The sequence below is a fragment of the Ricinus communis genome, chromosome 10, assembly GCF_019578655.1.
Source record: "Ricinus communis isolate WT05 ecotype wild-type chromosome 10, ASM1957865v1, whole genome shotgun sequence".
Classification (NCBI taxonomy): domain Eukaryota; kingdom Viridiplantae; phylum Streptophyta; class Magnoliopsida; order Malpighiales; family Euphorbiaceae; genus Ricinus; species Ricinus communis.
This window is the reverse complement of record NC_063265.1, coordinates 9,047,477-9,068,383: the sequence shown is the minus strand read 5'-3', so window position 1 is coordinate 9,068,383 and position 20,907 is coordinate 9,047,477. Positions and strand designations below refer to the sequence as shown.

At 32.6% G+C, this 20,907-nt stretch overlaps 3 protein-coding genes across 3 annotated transcripts; all 3 read right to left on the bottom strand.

Annotated features, from left to right (window-relative positions):
* Nucleotides 1-21: 21 nt before the first annotated feature.
* LOC8284254 (probable glutathione S-transferase) lies at nt 22-1,041 on the bottom strand. Its single transcript, XM_002523950.3, has 2 exons — nt 701-1,041; nt 22-585 (listed from the first exon to the last, which is right to left on the bottom strand). Exons 1-2 carry the CDS (start codon nt 1,010-1,012, stop codon nt 238-240), a joined length of 660 nt encoding a protein of 219 aa, XP_002523996.2. The 5' UTR covers nt 1,013-1,041; the 3' UTR covers nt 22-237.
* A 1,929-nt stretch (nt 1,042-2,970) lies between these two features.
* On the bottom strand, nt 2,971-4,246 carry LOC8284255 (probable glutathione S-transferase). Its single transcript, XM_002523951.3, has 2 exons — nt 3,903-4,246; nt 2,971-3,579 (listed from the first exon to the last, which is right to left on the bottom strand). The coding sequence occupies exons 1-2, from the start codon at nt 4,236-4,238 to the stop codon at nt 3,241-3,243; spliced, it is 675 nt and encodes a 224-aa protein (XP_002523997.2). The 5' UTR covers nt 4,239-4,246; the 3' UTR covers nt 2,971-3,240.
* A 12,053-nt stretch (nt 4,247-16,299) lies between these two features.
* On the bottom strand, nt 16,300-17,899 carry LOC8284257 (F-box/kelch-repeat protein SKIP25). The gene has a single exon (XM_002523953.4). The coding sequence runs from the start codon at nt 17,743-17,745 to the stop codon at nt 16,609-16,611; it is 1,137 nt and encodes a 378-aa protein (XP_002523999.2). The 5' UTR covers nt 17,746-17,899; the 3' UTR covers nt 16,300-16,608.
* Between the last annotated feature and the right edge of the window lie 3,008 nt (nt 17,900-20,907).

The window sequence follows — 20,907 nt, the reverse complement described above, 5'->3', positions numbered from 1 at the left end:
GTGTTTCTTGATCAATGAACAAGAATATGAAAGTAGAATCCACTAACGTTGGATAACTCATAAAGTGGAACTTATGTTGCAATTCTGCACACTATTCTGATATGCGCAGTGATCAGACAATTGCTACATTTGTTCCAGGATTCAGCAAGACACTGAGATTATTATGGTACTTGAGCTAATTATATAATGGTTTTTAGAATAATATAATTATTTTCTTGATGTATGCAGTGAACAGGTTCATTTCCTAGGTGCTGCTGCAACATAGGCACGGAACTTGGTGATCAGTTTGTCATGAGGTGGCAAGCTTTCTTTGACCTTAGGAACACTTGAAAACTCTTGCATCCATGCTGATAACAATGGAAATGCTTCTTTATCAATCACTTTAAGACTTATCTCCTCTAACACAGGGACCGAATTGGCAAGCCAACCAAGTGCAATATCAAGATATCCAATCTGCTCCCCGCCAAAGAATTTCTTTCCTTTTAGTTCTTCCTCTAAGAATTTCAGGTTCTCATTGGTCTGCGCAGAAGCCTCTTCTTGCTCCTTTCCTTCCTTTGTTAGTATTGCCCACATTGACGGAATTACCTGAATTGATAGAAAGTATCAAAGAGAGTGTTAGATAGATAGATTTGCCTGCTTATTATATATACCTCAAACCAAAGAGAACATTAGATCATTGTTCATGGAAAACATTGTATACCTTGTCATCGCCAAATTTCGCCCAGAAGCGTGCTGCAGCTCTGTCGTGTGGATCTTGAGGCAATAAGGGATTCTGCTGCCATGTCTCATCAATGTATTCAAGAATTACAAGCGACTCTACAATAGGTTTTCCATTATGCACTACGACTGGAATCTTTTTGTGGACAGGGTTGTACTGAAGAAGCAAAGGACTCTTGTTGGTAAGGTCTTCATCTATCGAATCATAATTGATGGCCTTGAGCTTCAATGCCCACACAATCCTTAAACCAAATATACTTGACCATGTTTTCAAAAGCTTAACCTCTTCTGTCATGATTTAAATCCCTGCAATTTTTGGGTAGCTGTCCTATTCTTTTTATCCATGCATATATATATATATAAATATATACTCATGGTTTGTTTGGCGCAATTGAGCTAATAGTCTACTTGCGGATGTCTGTCTCGTACTACAAAAACTTTTCTTCTTCTTTTGAAACAATGGCCTGCATTTAACATGTTTTTCTTGGAAGTTCGTTACTAGATTGGTCTATGCTATTTATTTTTTCCACCATTAAAAATTCGAGAATATTAAACATCTTATCTTTATTATTTTAAATATTGCTCACTCGATGCGGCAATATATAATATTTTTATAAAATTATTTTTTAACTTCAAAATATTACATGACACGTAAGATAAGCAGGATTTGAAATAAATAAAGATAGAGACTCTTAATTGTTAAGTCACTCGTCAAATAATGCAAATAATATTCATTAATAGTTCGTGTTCATTCTTTTTACAATATGCCCAATACATTTGACATGAATTAGGGTAATTATTTTGTAACCCTGTCTGTTATTCATTTGAATGTGTTAGTTCTTCAAGCTACTTTTCCTTTTTAGCAATTACTAGAGTTCAGCTTGGCTAGGATACATGAAAGTAACAAAGAATTTCTTGAAAATATATATATATATATTTTGCTTGTATGGACATCGATGTCTGTCTTGATGATGTATAGGGAATATTAAGTAAAATTAATCCTATGAATTGTGAGATGCTCTTTGGAACTTTCTGAAATGGGAAATGCTCTTTCATTTTGCAAGTTTAAACCATAGTTAAGACACACAAATCAGGATTTGAATTTGATTACTACAGGTTTCTTCTTCCTGGGAGCATAGGTATGTTGGCGCATGAGGAAAGTGTTACTTGCATTGTAAGGGAGATATTTAATCGATCAAAAATGCTGAGTGGTACCCAAACTTTAAAGTTTGTTCAAGAAAGGTACTAATTTCAATTTCTTTTTCTTTTTAATCACTAAGCTTCCTATTTATGAATTATATATATATATATTTTTCAAACAGCCACAGTTTGCAATTAATTATTATCCAGACTCTGATTTAGTAAGATTTAAAAAAAGATGATACCTTTTTAAACAAACCTAAGGTTTAAATATTATAATGTGAATGCTAAGATGGTATCTATATAAATATATAGTAAAGTAGAAAAATTAAGATTGTATTTAACAAATATAATTCATTCAATAAAAAACAAACATAGTACGTTTCGTGATTAAAAAAAAAAAAAAGAACAACCCTAAATTTGGGACCCATTTTGACGTATATCACAAAGTTTGGGTTCATCTAAGCATTTTAATACATATTTAATCACTTTGTCATTGAATGATAAGTTTGAAAAATTGGAGTAATTTGATTAATTTAAATTTATGAGTACGAGGAGGTTATAACTTAATGTAATTTTGAATATTAAATTATTTTTTTAAATTTGATAGTAATCAAAGAAAACATATTAATAATTTATTATATTATACAAATAAAATTAATAAGATAAAATAATAATACATTAATATATATTTTTAAATATATATATGCAAATATTACTATGTAGAGAAATATTTTTTTAAGATATATAAAATTTAAAAAAATTATATAATATAGAATTTATATAACTGATCAAAATTGGAACCTAAGTTTTTTATAACTATACATATACTATTACTATAAAGAGACTTTACTGTAAAGAAATTTCTAAAGAAATAAATATTTAAATTGGGCTATAAAGACATCAAACCTACTTCTAATCTCAATGAAAAATTTGCATCACTGATTTCAAAATTTAAGTTCCAATTATTCAAATCAAATGATTGTCCACCATTCGCCAAGATTTGGATTGTAAGTCTAAAGAACTTATTTTCAGTACAAAATGAGTTACAGAAAGACAAGAAATACTGAAAACTGGAAACAAAATCAACCAAGAAAAACACATTACAAGAAATCCAACAAGAATCCTAATTGGCACAATATTTAAAAGAAATTGAAGCATAATTATCTACCAATTAGGTATATAAATACTGTACACACAGTTGTAGCTCAATCATATACCTAGCTGATACAATTATTACATATACACTTGTATCTTTAATTGGTATAAAATGATAAGGTCTCGAGTTTTGGAACTCCAATCAAGGCAATCAATAATATTATTTTAGTTTTCACAGACATAAAAAAGAAAAAGTTGCTCTAAGAACTTTAGAGCTCCAACTTTCTAATTCTTAAGATAAGCACTGCATAAGGAGATGAGTACATCTCTGGGTGGCCAGCTCTCTTTGATCACAGGTGAGTCTGAGAATTCTATCATCCACCCTGCCAACAATGGGAACTTCATTTCATCAATTAGTTTGAGCCCAACAACTTCCTCCAATACACTTAGAGTGTTAGCTAGCCAACCAAATGCAAGATCTACGAATCCAATTTTTTCTCCCCCAAAGAACTTCTTTCCTCTCAATTCTTCCTCTAAGATTTTCAAGTTTTCCAGGGCTTCAGGAATAGCATCCTCTTGCTCTTTACCTTTCTTGATAAATACATACCATATTGACGGAAGAACCTATATTCAAAAGACAAAATAATTAAATATTCTTTTATGCTACATAATTATTAATATTGACTAGTAGGTTGAATTAATTCATTATTATATAATCGAATGAAAGGATATTTTTTTTTATATAAAAAAATCTATAAAAAAAATTATCATAAAAATAATATATATAAATATAGCTCAACATAAATAATAATAATAACTGAAAATACTTTTAAAAAAAATCATATAAGCTATGGACCTAAATATATCAATCCAGATAAACTCGCATTTACATACATAACTGAAAATAACTTTAAAATCATAGTTATGAAAGTCTTGCCTCATAATACCTTATCATCACCGAATTTTGCCCAAAAGTGTGCCATGGCTCTCTGATAAGGATGAGCAGGCAATAAAGGACTCTGCTGCCATGTTTCTTCAATGTATTCAAGAATGATGAGTGATTCTACAACAGGTTTTCCATCATGCACGAGCACTGGAACTTTCTTGTAAATGGGATTATATTGAAGGAGTAAAGGGCTCTTGTTAGAGAGATCTTCTTCAATTGACTCATATCGAATGCCCTTAAGCTTCAGTGCCCAAACCACCCTCAAACCAAAAGGGCTTGGACTTGTGTTGAAGAGCTTCACTTCTTCTCCCATGATGATAAGTTGATTTGCAATCATATGATACTTGAGGCACACATATATATATACACACATTTTAATTGGGTAATTGTATTAATTTAGTGCTAATGCCTGTCTAATAATTTTGTTCTCAAATAGATTATTTTAAGTTTGTAATTTTTATAACTTTAGTGGCATTGTGAATTTTCTTTTCATTCAAGACAGGAATTTCCACATCATAGGTGATGAAATGATAGAAGAATATCAATATGGTCCAAAGCATCATGAAACATTATATGATTATCAAAGTTTAATGACAATTATTAGTGTGGTCCTAAATCATAATTTAATTGGAAGCTTTTCTATACTTTATGATGATTTTCTTTTTCAATTTAATTCCAAATTGCCCCTTTAATTATATGCATACATATGGTCTCCACTGATGGGCTCAGCCCAAGAGATGTTCAGATCTTTAACAGAGAGTTCATAAAACATAAAATCCAATGTCCATAATTAATAAAGCCCAATATTTTCTAATCCCTGGTAGTTTGCTTGTTTCTAATTTGGAATAAATGCTAATTTGGCCCTCAAGCTTCTCGAACAGGGTAAATTCATCCTTCTCTTTTTTTCTTTTTACTTTTTTCGCCAAATTAACATAAAGCTTCCAAACTTTGGACTATTTAATCCCAAATGAAGACTAAAGCAAAAATGTACATACTGAGCTGCAAGCTCCCTAATAATATTAATTTACTTGATTGAATTTTAAAAATACAATAATCAACTGTGTCAATCTATTTTTTTGGGGCTCTTTTTTTTATTTAAATCATTCTACTGCTATTCTTTTTCAATATGATTATTTTACTGATATAAATAAGAAATTATGCATTTCATTATACGAAGAAATCTGGATTGCATCAAATAACAGATGATGAAATCTCTCAAAACACCCACCATCTTTTTAGCCCATTAAAAATCCACCAAAATCAGGTTTAATCCTTTAAAACTCATGAAACACTTAATTTATGCTATGATTTTCCAAAACACATCGACTCACACTTAATCTAGCTAGACATTTTTAAAAAAACTTTATATTATAATGTATAAAATCTTGTTCTCACACACAAAATTTATGTTTGGTAAATTACTACTAGAGTGACTAAGATTAGAAACCAACTAATATAAAAATAACATCTTATATTACATGTTAAAATTATAATAAGAAGTTCATAATCTTATGTGGAAATTTTTCTAAAATAATATACTAATAATAATTAATTAAGAGCAATCTTACAGTAGACTCTGTCTACCATATATCTAATAGAAATGAGTCACTTCAATTATCACATGTTAAACTAATTAAACTAAAATCATTTTATCTGATATTATTAATTGATAGGACTCATTTTTATTATATATATATATATATATATATATATATATATTATGTAATATCTTAATTTTTAAATTTTAATTTTTTTTCGGAAGCAATTTAGTAAATATATAATTTTTGTGAGCAAGCGAGCAACATTTAATTTAAATTAATTTAACATTATAGAATAATTCAAGTATATTGATTTTGGTAAATTTTTTTAAATAGAGATTTGTGTTTTTAAAAGAGTAGTCAATTTTATTTATATTTATATTAGCTTTATTTATAATACTTGTTGTCTATTTAATCGGATTTAATTTACACTAACTAATAGTGGTTGGTATATTTTATAAGTTTCTATTACAATTGTAAGTCTAATTAGTGTCAATTTATGGAAATGGTCGAATGAAAATGTAAGTATATATATAAAATATTATATTAATTTAATTATTTTTGTGAATAGATAATCTGTCGGTCTAGCCAGCTCCACCCAAGACGTAGAAGTAGATAGCGAAACTTAGCAAAACTGTAAATTAGAATCATATATTCTATTGTATGTGTCATGTCTATATTTAAATGATAATTCTTAAATGAATAATTATTATAGTTATTTTAGTAGTATAAGTATTATTAAATTTATTTTTATTACTATTAATATTATTAACATTAATATTATTATTATTATTGTTCTTGTTCAATTATTATTAATTTTATAAAAGTTGCATTACTTCACTATACCGTGATCATTTGGTGAATGGAGGACCAAGGAGCCAGTGGTTAGACTGTGGATGGAAGAATAATGGCCTAGAAAAGGCAGGGACAAGAGGGTGAGTAGTGCCGGCAATGAGTACGAGATGATTAGAGACCGTTAAAGATTGGAGAGGGAGGTTTCTTGATAAGAAAGATGGATGATGGTAGATAAGGTGAAGTGGAGGGTCAGTTGAAGGATTAGGGAGTGCTTTCCATTTTGAAGATAAAGGGTCTAATGAGCAAAAGTCAACGGAATTGGCAGTATTTTTTATTTTGCTGGATCATATGGTGGTGGAGAGAGGAAGGCAAAAAGGGAGAAGAAGGGTTGAGGGAAGGAGGAAGAGTAGAGAAGTCGACGCCATGCACGGCAAACGGAGAAGAGAAGGGCATAAGGAAGAGAAGTGAGGCAGAGCAGGGCAAGGTCGTCAGGGAGGCCCGGCAAAAGGGTATTGTCTTCAATATTAAGGGACTGTTTCTTGGTCTCTTCGCTATGCTTCGGGATAGACTCCATTGGAGAAGGTAATGGAAGGAAAGGGTTGTACACTGGTATGCTTTTTATAGTCTCTCGTAAAAGCATGCTGGACCATTTATATCTGCGAGTGAATCTATTATATGTTTCCACTTTATATAAGATTGAATAAATATATGTGAAAGTGATTCATATTATTATTAATTTTATTTATGCCTATATTTTTTTGGGTCTGAATTTTTCTATGTCTCTTTTTCTTTTGAATTCTTTTATAAGAAAATACTGCTCTTTCACCATATTTGTAAACCCTGAAATAGTGTCATCTATCGTATAAATAAGCATCATCATCTTGTTAATATATGCACATTAAATTATGTTATGTTCAAATACTATAGTTAAGTGATTAAGTAATCCTTTTCAAAAAAAAAAAAAAAAAGAAATAAAGAATTCTTTCGTTACAATTTTCTTTTGAGAAAATCATACCACTTTTTATCTCATGAACTATATAAATTATTGATATTTCACCCTAGTTTATATCAACCCTTATCCATCCATATAGTTCTTTTATAAAGTACATTATATAATATATGAGGTGACAAAATTAAAATGAATTACATAAATTATTAACAAAAATATTTGAATGACAAGCTCGGCCCTTTTTCTAATTTGTTAGTCCCTCTAACTCAATACTTATACTTTGAAGTTGAATTTTAATACTTCAAATAATATCCTATTTCATTTAAACTTTTAATATGCTTTTATAAAGACGAATTATTAATAAAATTCTCTTATTAATTTCAGATAATTCTAGATCTCTTTATAATTTACTAGTTACTAGTCCGTCTAATTCTAATATTTAAAAATAATTTTTTTATTTAAATTTAGTATATGATCAAACCAATTAAAATTGCACATAATTGAGAATTTTGGGTAAAAATGCCTAATAATATATATCTACAACATGCATTTGTATAGTAGTTTTGTCTAGGAGAAAGAAAAAAACCAAAACAAAACAAAACAGAATATATATATAATACATAAAGAAGTGAATATAAAATGAAAATACTTTGTCCTGTCTCTTTATTAAAGTTGGTAGAACAAAATAACTCAGTCAATTCCTGCCTTCTAGCTGTCCATGGAGAGAGTATTTTTCTATTTGATCTTTGCAAATGAGACTTGGGTTCTTCACAAATTTCTACACATCAAAGCCAACTTTCCTATATATATATATATATATATATAATAAATAAAAAGAGAGAATATGACTTTTTAAAAATTTAACCAATAGACCAACTAATTTCTTTCGTTTGATGTGAAGCAATAATGCCTACTTATTTTATTTTTAAAAAATAATAAACATATTAATTGAGAAAAGAAAATACACTAATAATGTGGAGAATAAATTGATACATATTTTAGTTTTAGTTTTAGTTTTTGAAAGAAGTGAGAACTAAATTACAAGTTTGTGGTTAAAGCAATGCGTAGTTGCCCTGTACAAAAGGAAGCATTAATGAATCCATCAGCCAGTTGTTGTTATGCACACTTTCACGCTGGTGATATAATAACCAACCAGTTATCCACATGCTCCTCTCATTAGTCACCGCCCACACCCATTTTTTAGGATTATATTGTCTCACTCTTTCACAAATTCTTTTTTATTTTATTATTTAACCCAAATATCCTTTCCACCAAACTTCTTTATTAAGAGCTAAATAAAATCTAGTTCAAATTGTTAAAATGACTTGATATTCTTATATTTTAAAATTTATTTTTAAAAAAATCTAATTTATTTTGCGTGAAAATAAATTGTGTTAAAGCATTTAATACGCTATTTATATTGCAAACTGTATAAAATAAACTATAAATTTTTAAAATAATATATGAGATATATGTTAAAATATAAATAATATTAGTAACAAAGTTATTCTTAGGAAGTTTATAGAAGGTGAATCGAAAATTTTAAGAAACTTATAAGTTATAATTTAGATATGAAAAATATTAGTAAAAACAATTTTTATTGAAGAAGGGTTTGGGGGCGGTGGCACCACTTGCCCCCGTGTCCGCCTCCGGTCACAGCACTGGCCACCAATTTTGAGTCGGTCCCATGAAATATCTTTATACGTTAAATATATTTCTGGCAAACATATAAACTCATAATTTATAGGGCGAACGACTTGGGTACATCACTTGGCTCTAAGGCTCTTGAATTGGACCCCTTAAATCACATATTTCATTTCATTATATACCTCAGCCTCTGTTCTTTTCATTTCAACGTTAATTCATGCAGATTATTTAATTACTTATCTAATCTAAAACTCAGAAAAATTAATTTGTAAAACATTTTCCAATCATCAGAAGCGGGTGGAAAAAGGAAGCAAAATCTCAATTGTCAAGCAACAATGCATAAGGAAACTGTAGAGACTAAAAATAAATAACACTTGAAATGGAGGAGAATGGAATTGTATATTCTTAAGATAAACTTCAGGCATTTATAGCCTTTTACACGTATAGAAGTAAAACAGAAAAAAAAAATACATTTCATAGCACGTTATATGGAATTCAAAAGAAACAACTAACCCTGAAGAATAGGGCACCCATAAGATTAGGAATTATTAAGAACGTGAATAATAAACTTTGACCATCATTCCCTCCCTTAAGCTAATGCATCTGTATTGAGCTTAAACTTCAGCTGCATCAATTACTCCAAGAATTCCACGAAGCTTCATAAATTGCTCCAATCTAAGAGGCTTTGTTATTATGTCTGCAATCTGTTCCTCGAAGCTACAAAAACTCAGCTTCACAACTCCATCATTTACCAAGTCCCTGAGAAAATGAAGTCTTACTCCAATATGCTTGCTTCGTCCATGGAAGACAGAATTTTTGGACAACTGAATTGTAGAGTTGTTGTCACAATGAATCTTTGTGCTTCCTCTTTCTTCAGCTCCAAGCTGCTCCAAGATTCTCCTAAGCCAAATACATTGACAAGCAGAAAGTGTAGCAGCAATATATTTAGCTTCTGTAGATGATAGGCTCACTACTGGTTGCTTTTTCGAAGCCCATGAAGTTGCTCCAGATCCCATAATGAAGACAAAGCCCGAAGTACTCTTCCGATCGTCCAAGTCTCTAGCATAGTTGCTATCTGTATAGGATATGAGACCTGTATTTCTTCCTCCTCTTTTGTAGAATATGCCAAACTCAGTGGTTCCTTTTAGATACCTCAAAATTCTTTTTGCTGCAAGCCAATGAGATGACTTTGGATTTGCCATGAACCTACTAATCAAGCTTACTCCATACATCAGATCGGGTCGAGTGGCTGTGAGGTACATGAGGCTTCCAACTGCTTGTTTGAACATGGTAGCATCTACTTCATCTCCGGCCTCATCTTTTGACAATCTTGTTCCGGGAATAATAGGATTCTTCACTGAGTTGCTGTTTCCCATGCCAAATCTTTTAAGGACTTCTCGAGCATATCTTCTCTGACAGATAAATATTCCAACTTCATTTTGTAGAACTTCAATCCCCAGAAAGTATCTCATATTTCCAAAATCAGACATCAAATTCTATCATCATTGAACTTTTGAATTTATCACACATACTCTTATTGTTCCCAGTAAATATGAGATCATCTACATAAAGACTAACAATAAGTATGTTACCTCCTTCTTTCTTAGTAAATAAGGTGTGCTCGCTGGAATATTTTCTGAATCCTTCTCGGGTAAAATATGCTTCAATTTTGTTGTACCAAGCCCTTGGTGCCTGTTTAAGGCCATACAATGCCTTCTTCAATCTGTACACCTTGTCTTCTTTTCCTTTCTTGATAAAGCCTTCTGGCTGCTCAATGAACACTTCTTCTTTAAGCTCTTCATGAAGGAATGCACTCTTCACGTCAAGTTGAAATATTTTCCATTCACATTGAGCTGCAAGTGCAAGAATTAAACGTACGGTATCAAGTCTAGCCACTGGCGCAAAAACTTCTATGTAGTCTATACCATATTGTTGTGCATATCCTTTTGCCACCAGTCTTGCTTTGTGCTTGTCTATTTCTCCACTTTCGTTGAGCTTCGTTTTAAAACCCATTTAACTCCAATTGGCTTAACTCCTTTTAGTAGCTCAGTTAGCTCCCAAGTGATGTTCTTCTCTATAGCCTTTATCTCAACTTCCATAGCTTCTCTCCACCTCATGCTTCTGTGTGCTGCTTCGAAAGAAAATGGATCATTTTCTCTTTCAGCTATTAACATTATGATATTTTATTCTTCAGACAGATTAGCCCTGGTCACATAATCTTGCATCCATTGTCTTCTAGCTCTTGTTGCCCTTCCTTGAACTGGACTTTCTTGATCAGTGTTGCTTTTCTTACTTTCTTCACTTGTAGGTGATTTGGTTTCACTTAAGCTGCCACCAACATCTTCATTTTCTTCTTGCTCAGTTTCTTCTTTTTCCACAGCTTCTTCTTCTTGCTTACATACTAACACATCAATTTTTCTTTCTTCATCGGTTCTGCCCCAATCCCAGCTTCTCTCTTCTTCAAACACCACATCTCTGCTTACAATGATTTTCTTGGAAACATGATCAAATAATTTGTAAGCTTTTGATTCATCACTTATACCTAAGAAAATACACATCTTACTCTTATCATCGAGCTTGTTTCTTCTCTGATCTAGTATATGAACATGAGCCATACACCCGAAGACTCGAAAATATTCCACCGTAGGCCTCACATTGCTCCATGCTTCTTCGGGAGTTATGTTTTTTATTGCTGAAGTTGGGCTTCGATTCTGCACGTGCACACACCATTTCACAGCTTCTGGCCAAAGTACCTTCGGAACTTGCCTTTCATTTAATATAGCCCGCACAACATTCATGATCGTCCTATTTTTTCTCTCAGTAACTCCGTTTTGTTGAGGAGTATAAGCCGCTATCAATTGCCTTCCAATGCCTTGAGTTCTGTAGAATTCTTCAAACTTATGTGAAGTGAATTCACCACCTCTATCTGTTCTCAAGCAAGCAATGTGTTCACCAACTTCTTTTTCAACACTAATCTTGTAATTCTTGAAGTTTTTGGAATGCTTCTGACTTCTCATGTAAGAAATAAACCCAAGCTTTACGTGAAAAATCATCTATAAAACTTAAGATATACCTCTTATTGTTGTTTGAGGAAGGCATGAGATGACCACAAATGTCAGCATGCACGAGTTAGAGTTGCTTTGAGGCTCTCCATAGGCTTTTCTTTGGTATTTGTCACGACCCCACCCGTGGGCCCGTGACCGGCACTAGGGAATGGGTGGGCTTAAGGCCACCGAAACCCGTAGTAAGCCTGACACTCACTGATTTAAACAAATCTCATCTCAAATTAATATTATTAAAACTACAAATCATCTTAATAGCTGCATTCTACATAAATACTTCGGTCTGCCAGAAAAAATAGGCGAGACCCGAAGCTCAGAAAAATTTACAACTGATACATCTACTATTACTACTGCGGAGAATCTAAGATTTACCAATTTACATACCAAATCAGATACGTCACCCGATGATGAAGGAGTCGGGTTACTGAATAAGAGTCATGGAGAACTAAATCCAAATCAAAATAAGAAAATGAGGATCTCGAGAGTGAGTTAAAATCAAATAATCTAGGGACTATTGCTTCTTCTCGGAAAACATAGATTATTCAAATCGATATCAAACCATACTGTAATCGCATTCTACTATTTCCTTCACATAAAATATTAATCATTCGAATCAAAATATCAACCATGCACGTGAAATACAAATCACATTATAATCAAATACCATAATAAATAAATAAATAAAAATATATATTTACTTTTCACGGGACGAGTGGCTCGGTAGAACCCTAAACCCCAATTCTAGTAGCCTTTCGGCTCTCTTAATCCAACAGTGCCCGGAGAGCAAGCTCGATCAGGTCCTTACCTCCGTGAACACTTGAATTCCAAATAAGCCGGCCGCCAGAGAGCAAGCTCGATCGGGGACCTTAACTCCGCAATCAATCGAACTCGGCCCAGAGCAATGCTCGATCGGGCAAACAAATCCATAATAACCTTATGTCCATGATCATTACCGGTGCGACGCGGTCCCGATGTAACCCATCAAAGGCATGTTCTACAAGCCACGTTTCCCAAGACATAATCATCCATTTAATAAATATCATTGTATAATGAAGTCATTCGACCATATCAAATTAATGATTAACAATTAAGAGTAAAACATCGAGTGCATTTCGGTGGAAAATCGATGATATTTGGAATTATTATAACATTACTATAATAATACTTATATTACCTTTAATAATTAGTAATTCAGTTGAAATTATTTACGCTATGAAACTAATAACCATATTAAGCATGAACTTTCAAAATAGCATATTAAAATCAAACTTAGCAATAGCGAATGATTAAATGACTTTAACTCACAGGGATTGGCGACCTCCTAGCTCACGCTCGGTGCCTCGGTAGGAGCGAGCCGAATGCATGATCATCTAATCACGAAAAATAATTTATCAATACCCTGAGACAATCGATCATTAATCCTAGTTCTAGACTCCTAGGACTGACTGTCTAAGAATCTCGACTCGGGAACTACCGAAAATTCGAGAACCTCCCTACAACACGAACATTACCCCGTAAAAGCGGGTCCAGGACTGCCGAAAAATACTTCAAATAACCAACAATTTAAACAATAGGAGTCGGGTCCCCAAACTTCACTATTTCCCGACTCCGCCACACAGCACAAAATACGAGGCAGGCAAACTGACAGACAATTATTTTTGACTCACAAAATCATCAAATACTCAATATAACCCAATAGACACAATTAAACCAAGAATTTCTAAAATTAACGGGCCAAAGATAATTACCGAGACGCTCGATCGCCGGTCGACTACTTCCACCACGGGAGTCCGATCGACGATCCGAACACACCATCGAACTCACAACGACGCGCTGACGATGATTTCCGCTTCTGATTTTCCGATCTGACACCCGATCATCCGGAGAGATTTGCGGACGATCTCGACCGTCGATTTGCAAACGAAGCCCGATCGCCACGAAACCGGTGCCATCGCGAAGCTTGAGATGAGGAGAGTCGGGATACGTCGTCCGATCGTCCATCCTCCGGAGCTCACGGAAAAGCCCAAAAACGCCGGCCGCCACCATTATCTCTCTCCACCGGATCTTCCGTCTCCCGGCCACCACAGCGCCGGCCGCTAAAAGAAAGCTCGCCGTAGAGAGCCGATCGCCACCCAACTCGGCCGCCGGCCGCCACACGCGATTCTCGCTCACTTGGAGCTGCCGCCGCCACGCCGCCTCCGCCCGGAGTCACCGACGCCGCACGCCGCCTTCCTTCCTTCTTCTACCATCGCCCTCTCTCTCTCTCCCGATCTCCTTTCTCTCTCCCCGATTCCATTTCTTTCAATATCGACATTAGGCCCCCGAACTTTTTCTTATTACAATTTGGTCCCTCAACTTCCTTAATTACTTACAATTTCAACCTGCAGAATTCCAATTTGACCCCCAAACTTCTTTTTAGCCTTTCAATTAAGCCCCTAGCTATTTAATTTGGGCCAAATCCGAATTATTGAAAATACACAATTACAAAAATACCCCTGACCGACATATTTATTGACAAAAATACCAAGCTCACAAATTTCCATTAAAACCCCATAAAAATAACATTATACTTTCAATCCTTATTCCAAAATAAATTTTCAATTTAGTCCTAACACACAATTAAATTAAATAATCAATTTTTCCAAAATTCTTTTATAAACACATCCTTTACAATTCTACCATAATTTTCCAATATATAATTTTACTTATATAAATATGCATTTGGAAAAATTTTGAATAACCAAAATATAATCATTTCTCAAATAATTTACTTGAATAATTTCTTAAGATTTCAAACTAATTGGGTATAGAAAATAACTCATTTATTAAATATATAAAAAAAATTCCGGGTGTTACATTTTTGGTATTGATCTTCTGTGTTGTTTTCCAATCAAGCAAGTGGTGCAGGTCTTCTTTAGGAACTTCAGATTTGGTAAGCCAGGTACCAAGTGCTGTTGTGACAATGTATTGAGCCCCTTGTGATTAAGGTGCCCAAACCGGCAGTGCCATGGGTGAATTTCCTTTTCTTTCTCTAGCTTAGTTTGTAAGCACATGGTGTCCTTTGGAGCTGCAGTGGCTAACACATAAAACATTCTATTTCCACTCATGTTAGTTCATGATTAGACCCTTCCTAGAGTGAAATACTTTGCATGTTCCATTCTGAATCAAAATTGTCAATCCTTTTTCTTGAAGTTGTCCTAAGCTAAGCAGATTATTCTTAAGCTCAGGAACAAAATAGACATCTGAAATTACTTGAGTAACACCATTAATTTGCATTCTCACACTTCCTTTTGCTACCACATCCATTGTCATATCATTCCTTAATTTCACAGTTTGGCAAAGACCTTCTTCTAAATTAGAGAACCAACCTTTGTTTCCTGTCATGTGGTTGCTACATCCTGAATCTAAGAACCAGACCTCCTCTTGCATGGTTTGGTGCAGATCCATGTGTGACATCAATAAGAGTTCCTCTTCTTCTTCCATCTCTACATAGTTCGCCTTCTTTTCCCATTCAGGACATTCATATTGAAATTGTCTCAGCTTATGACACTTGAAGCACTCAATAATTGCTTTGTTTAGGGATTGTCTTCCACGTCCTCTTCCTCTTCCCCCTCTAAAGAAGGCTCTTCCTCCTCTTCCTCTTCCTGACCTGTCCTCATGAGCAACTTTCAACACATGTTCTTCCACTTGTTGTCCCTGCATCCTTTGTTCATGTACAAGAAGACTTCCATAGAGTTCATCAATGGTTAAGATGCTTAAATCATTTGACTCCTCTATTGAGCATACAATATAATTGAATTTAGAAGTCAATGATCTAAGTATCTTACTGACTACCGTACTTTGCTCCATGTTTTCACCATTTGTTTTCATCTTGTTCACCACAGTGAGGGTTCTTCCCAAAAAGTTGTCCACCTTTTCTTCTTCTTTCATAGCAAGCAGCTCAAACTCTCTTCTCAAAGCTTGAAGTTGTGCCCTCTTCACCTTTGTGGATCCTTGGTACTTCTGTCGCATTGAAACCCAGATTGCCTTCGACATCCCTTTGTCAAGAATTGTCTCCAGAATTTCCCTGTCAATAGCCTGGAATAAAAAATTCTTAACCTTCAAGTCCTTGAGCTTGGCTTCCTCCACGCTTTTTTTCTGTGCTTCACTCGTTGGTACGGTTCCAATTGCCAACGTCGGTATTCCTTCGTCTACGAGACTCCATAACTCTTTGCTTCTTAGAAAGTTTTCCATTGTCATTGACCAATAATCATAATGGCCATCGAACTTTGGAATAGCGGGTTGCATGAACTTTTCTGACATTTTTTTTATAGACTCACACACGCTCACACACTTTTCACACACAATCAGGCCCCTTGCCGAGCTCTGATACCAAATATAAAGACTAAAAATAAATAACACTTGAAATGGAGGGGAATGGAAATTGTATTATTCTTTAGATGAACATCAGGCATTTATAGCTTTTTACACGTACAGAAGCAAAATAAAAAAAAATACATTTCATGGCACGATACATGGAATTCAAAAGAAACAACTAACCCTAAAGAATAGGGCACCCATAAGACTATGAATTATTAAGAACGTGAATAACAAACGTTGACCATCACATACAATTACTTTGAGCAACATAGATATTGTAATTATAAATAAAGAAAAACTAATTAAGTGTTTTAAAATTCTAATCAAAATAAAGTAAATCTTAATTGTTTCCCGACTTTAATCATGCTTGCTCAATCTTGGCAATATATGTAGAGCTACCACCTGATGTCCGGACGGTGGGTCCACCATCCAAACTCTAGCAGGAGTAGCCACCGCATCAACCACCGCAATCTTTTCTCTATCACCGCAGACAACACAAACTCTTCGTCTTCCAGCAGTTATCTGAGTGGCACCCTTTAGAATAGGCAACTCGATAATCTTCTTCCAAGAATCATTTTCACCGTCATACTCACTCAACTTCCCCTGCACTTCATCCACTACGTACATCACCTGTTCATCCATTGTCGCCGCCGCAGGTCCTGTCCATCCGGCAAGCATTCCTAGAGGCATGTTCTCCCATTTTCCTTCATCAACATTGTAAACCCATCCATCTTTTGGTGCATTTCCTTTAACATTAACCATGCAAAGCTTCCCTTTCCATCCTACCGCTTCAACAGCTTCTCTGCTAAATCTTCCATCTTTTAATGATCCCAGTTTTTCCCATTTCCATTTCGTTTTATTATCTTTCATATCCCATTTTTCCATTGACCTTGCTACATCTCCATTGTACTGTAACCCAACTCCACTGGCTAAGTAAACCGTGTTGTTAACTGAGCCGGTGGCGCACCAGCGGCGGGGGGTGGTGAATGGAGGACCAAAGAACCAACGGTTAGACTGTGGATGGAAGAGTAATGGCCGAGAAAGTGCAGGAACAAGACGGTGAGTAGCGCCGGCAATAAGTACTAGATGATTAGAGACTGTTAAAGATTGGATAGGGAGGTTTCTTGACAAGAACGATGGATGATGATGGAGAAGGTGAAGTGGAGGGTCAATTGAAGGATTAGGGAGCGTAAGCCACTCTGAAGATAAAGGGTCTAATGAGCAAAACTTAATTGAATTGGTCGTATTGTTATTGTTTGTTGGATCATACGGTGATGGAGAAAGGAGGGCAAAAAGGGAGAAGAAGGGTTGACGGAAGCAGGAAGAGTAGAGGAGTCGCCGCCATGCACGGCAAACGGAGAGGAGAAGAGTACAAGGAACAGAAGCGAGGCAGAGTATGGCAAGGTCGTTAGGGAGGCCTGGCAGTAAGGTATCGTCTTCAGTAGTAGAGGACTGTTTCATACTCTCTTTGCTATGCTTTCGGATAGATTCCATCGAAGATGGTTATGGATGGAAGGATTGTGTTGTAGTTGTAGGCTTTTATATTCTCCTATGGTGTGATTCATGCATGTTTCTTCTTCTTCTTTTTTCAGAATTTTAATTTTCTGTATTTTATGTCTATTTTTCATGGAGGAGAATTTTTCAATCTTTTCCCTATATTTCTTGCATAAGAAATTATAACTTTTCAATAGATTTATATACTCTTAAATTTCGCAATCTATATTCAACTAAAAAGTAATTTACGAGTGACAAACAATACTTGTACTAGTATATATATATAGAAATATAAAATATTATAAAGTGATTATGTCCTAATGACGCACACCACCTAAACCGTAATTTAATTAAAAAATGATTTATGTACACAACAGGTGCTACGAGCAATAATAAAAAAAAAAAACTTTTATTAGATAATTAATATAGGCAAAACATACGGATAATTCTTGAAACTTTTAGCTCAATTTTAATTAAATCCTTAAATTTTAAGTTAGAACAATTAAATTATTAAATTAAATAATGCAAACCAATTAAGTTCCTTTATAGAATTTCGTTGCTATTACTCTTAACTATTTAGATAAAAGATATGGAAAACTCCCTAAGGGCCAAATCTCAATTAAATTTTTAAACTTTAAGTTGAAATAATTAAGCTTCTAAACTAAATAATATTTAAACAATTAAATTTTTCTATACAACTCCATTACTACTCCCATTAACTATTTTTATTTATAATGATCTATAAAAAAAGGACAACCAATAGTATAAAGACACCTAGATTATAAATTCAATTTTTTTTTATATTTCTCAAAAACAATACAAAATAAAAAGATAATACAAAAATTAAAATAATTATTTTAATAAGAAAAAGATAAACCTTACATTTTCACACTTAGATTTTATCTTAACCTTTCAGTTTTCACACTTAGATTTTATTCTTTTTCTTGTTCAAATAATTATTTTTTATTTTGTATTATTTTTTAGAAATATAAAGAATAGAATTTATAATCTAGGTGTCTTTATGCTATTGGTTGTCATTTTATGGGGCCATTATCAATAAAAAAACTAACGATAGTAGAAACGGAGTTGCATAGAGGGATTTAATTGTTTCATATTATTTAGTTTAAGGGTTTAATTATTCTAACTTAAAGTTTAAGGGTTTAATTGAGATTTGGTCAAAATTTAGAGGATTATCCTAACTTTTACTAAAATAGTTAACGTTAGTAGTAATGAAGTTGCATACAAAGGCTTAATTGTTCTGAATTATCTAATTTAAGGGCTTAATTGTTCTAATTTAAAATTTAAGAGTTTAATTGAGATTCAACACAAAATCTAAAGAGTTATTCGTACCTTTTACCATTAATATATATGTATGTAAGTATTATCTTTTTTCAGGTGATAAATCTTATATGTCTTCTAAAGAAAAGAATTCATCAATTTTTTGGAGTTTTAAAAGAACACAGAAAAATATAAGAATTTTGAATGGAAAGGAGATTTAACTTTCAATTTCTTAGAAATTGTAAGATTTTTAATAAAAAATGAAGGAATTAATTCATATAATCTTGATTTGGTTATATTTTTCCTTATTCTATGAAATTAACGAGTTGTCAAAATTAAACTTCTATTAGCATATATATAATAAAATATTTTGAGCTAAATTTTCTTTGACGTGATTAAATATCTATTTCTCAACAAAAAAAATACTAAAGAATTCTTCCATTACGGAGACCTATATTTCTTTTTTTCCATCTCACTAGACAAATAAACAAAGGAGAAATTAACACTAATCTTATAGCGCTCTCCTCAAAGGATTCGAACAGAATTAAGAATTCCTGCTAAAAGTTCACACTGAAGACAACAGAAAAAAAAAAAAACAAATATATAATATATTAATTCTTTGCTGCTTTTTTAAAGTCCCTCCAAAATATTAATATGTTATTTTAATTTTTTGAAATGCCTGTATATTTCAATAATATTTTCTGTTCTATTTATCTAATTAATTTTTATTAATAAAGAAAAATAAAAATTAATATAAAGAGAAAATATCACTCTTTACAGAGAAAAATAAGAAAAAATAAAAAAAATATATATTATTTTTACAATAAGTATAAAAAATATAATTTTCTATTAAAAAAAAGAAAAAACACAAACGTTTATCTTTCATCTTAAAATAAAATATTTATATTAATTTCTACATTTTCATATTTTTATCTTTATACGGAGAATATACTTTAAATTGGTCCTAAAAATGAGACATCGATTCATGACAAAATTTTATAAACAATGTTTTCTATATTTAATTGGTTGGCAACTAACCAAAAGTTCATTATAATTTTCTTACCCTTTTAAACCACTCCAAGTATAAGTACTTACCTACCCACAAAATTCCAGAAGAGAAAAAAACCACAACCTTGACTAAGCAAGTTTGTGCATATAATAACAAGAAAGAAAAGAGTTTCCAAGAGAGAATGTAGACATTGTGTTTGGCTGTAGATACTTTTATAAAGTTTATTTTGAGTTTCTTTTTTAATTAATCAAGTAATTTTATAAAAATATTATATACTATCAAAATAGACAATTCGGTATGAATTAAATAAAATATTTATTCTTTTAAAGAAAAATAAAGCAAAACGTTAATTAGTTGGCGGATAATATGGGAGGTGTTCATGAGCTGCATTATGTGTTTAAAGTGACCTCTGAGTGTATCTAGATTTTTAGAATTCGATTTGTACATTGTGGAAACGAATGTAGCTTAAAAGACAAAGTTTGAAATGAAAATACAAAAGATTTTTTTTGTATATTATTTGGTTGAGTTTGAAATGAGATTAAATTCATTGATGATATTAATAATAATATTTAATTATAATTAAGAGAATAATAATAAATTTATTAAGAAAATAAAGTAATGAATGATTCTATTGATAAGGTATTCCCATTCTGATTCTAATTAATTCTTTATAAACTAAAACCGACAATGAGAACACCCATTTTCTTTCTTGTTCCTATCTATTTTTTCATCAATCAAACCGCATCTTGGTTTAAAATTTGTTGTTTATAATATATTAAATTTGTTTTCTTTGAACAATTTTTTTTTCTTAACATTAGGAATAAAATTAAATAAATATTTATCAATAAAAAGATTAATATCTAACATTAGTTAGG

Coding starts and splice junctions, on each gene's coding strand:
- LOC8284254 (XM_002523950.3), bottom strand. CDS start 1,012: ATGACAGAAGAGGTTAAGCTTTTGAAAACATGGTCAAGTATATTTGGT. Junction 586..700: donor CGAAATTTGGCGATGACAAG/GTATACAATGTT, acceptor CTATCAATTCAG/GTAATTCCGTCAATGTGGGC.
- LOC8284255 (XM_002523951.3), bottom strand. CDS start 4,238: ATGATTGCAAATCAACTTATCATCATGGGAGAAGAAGTGAAGCTCTTC. Junction 3,580..3,902: donor CAAAATTCGGTGATGATAAG/GTATTATGAGGC, acceptor TTTTGAATATAG/GTTCTTCCGTCAATATGGTA.
- LOC8284257 (XM_002523953.4), bottom strand. CDS start 17,745: ATGGAATCTATCCGAAAGCATAGCAAAGAGAGTATGAAACAGTCCTCT.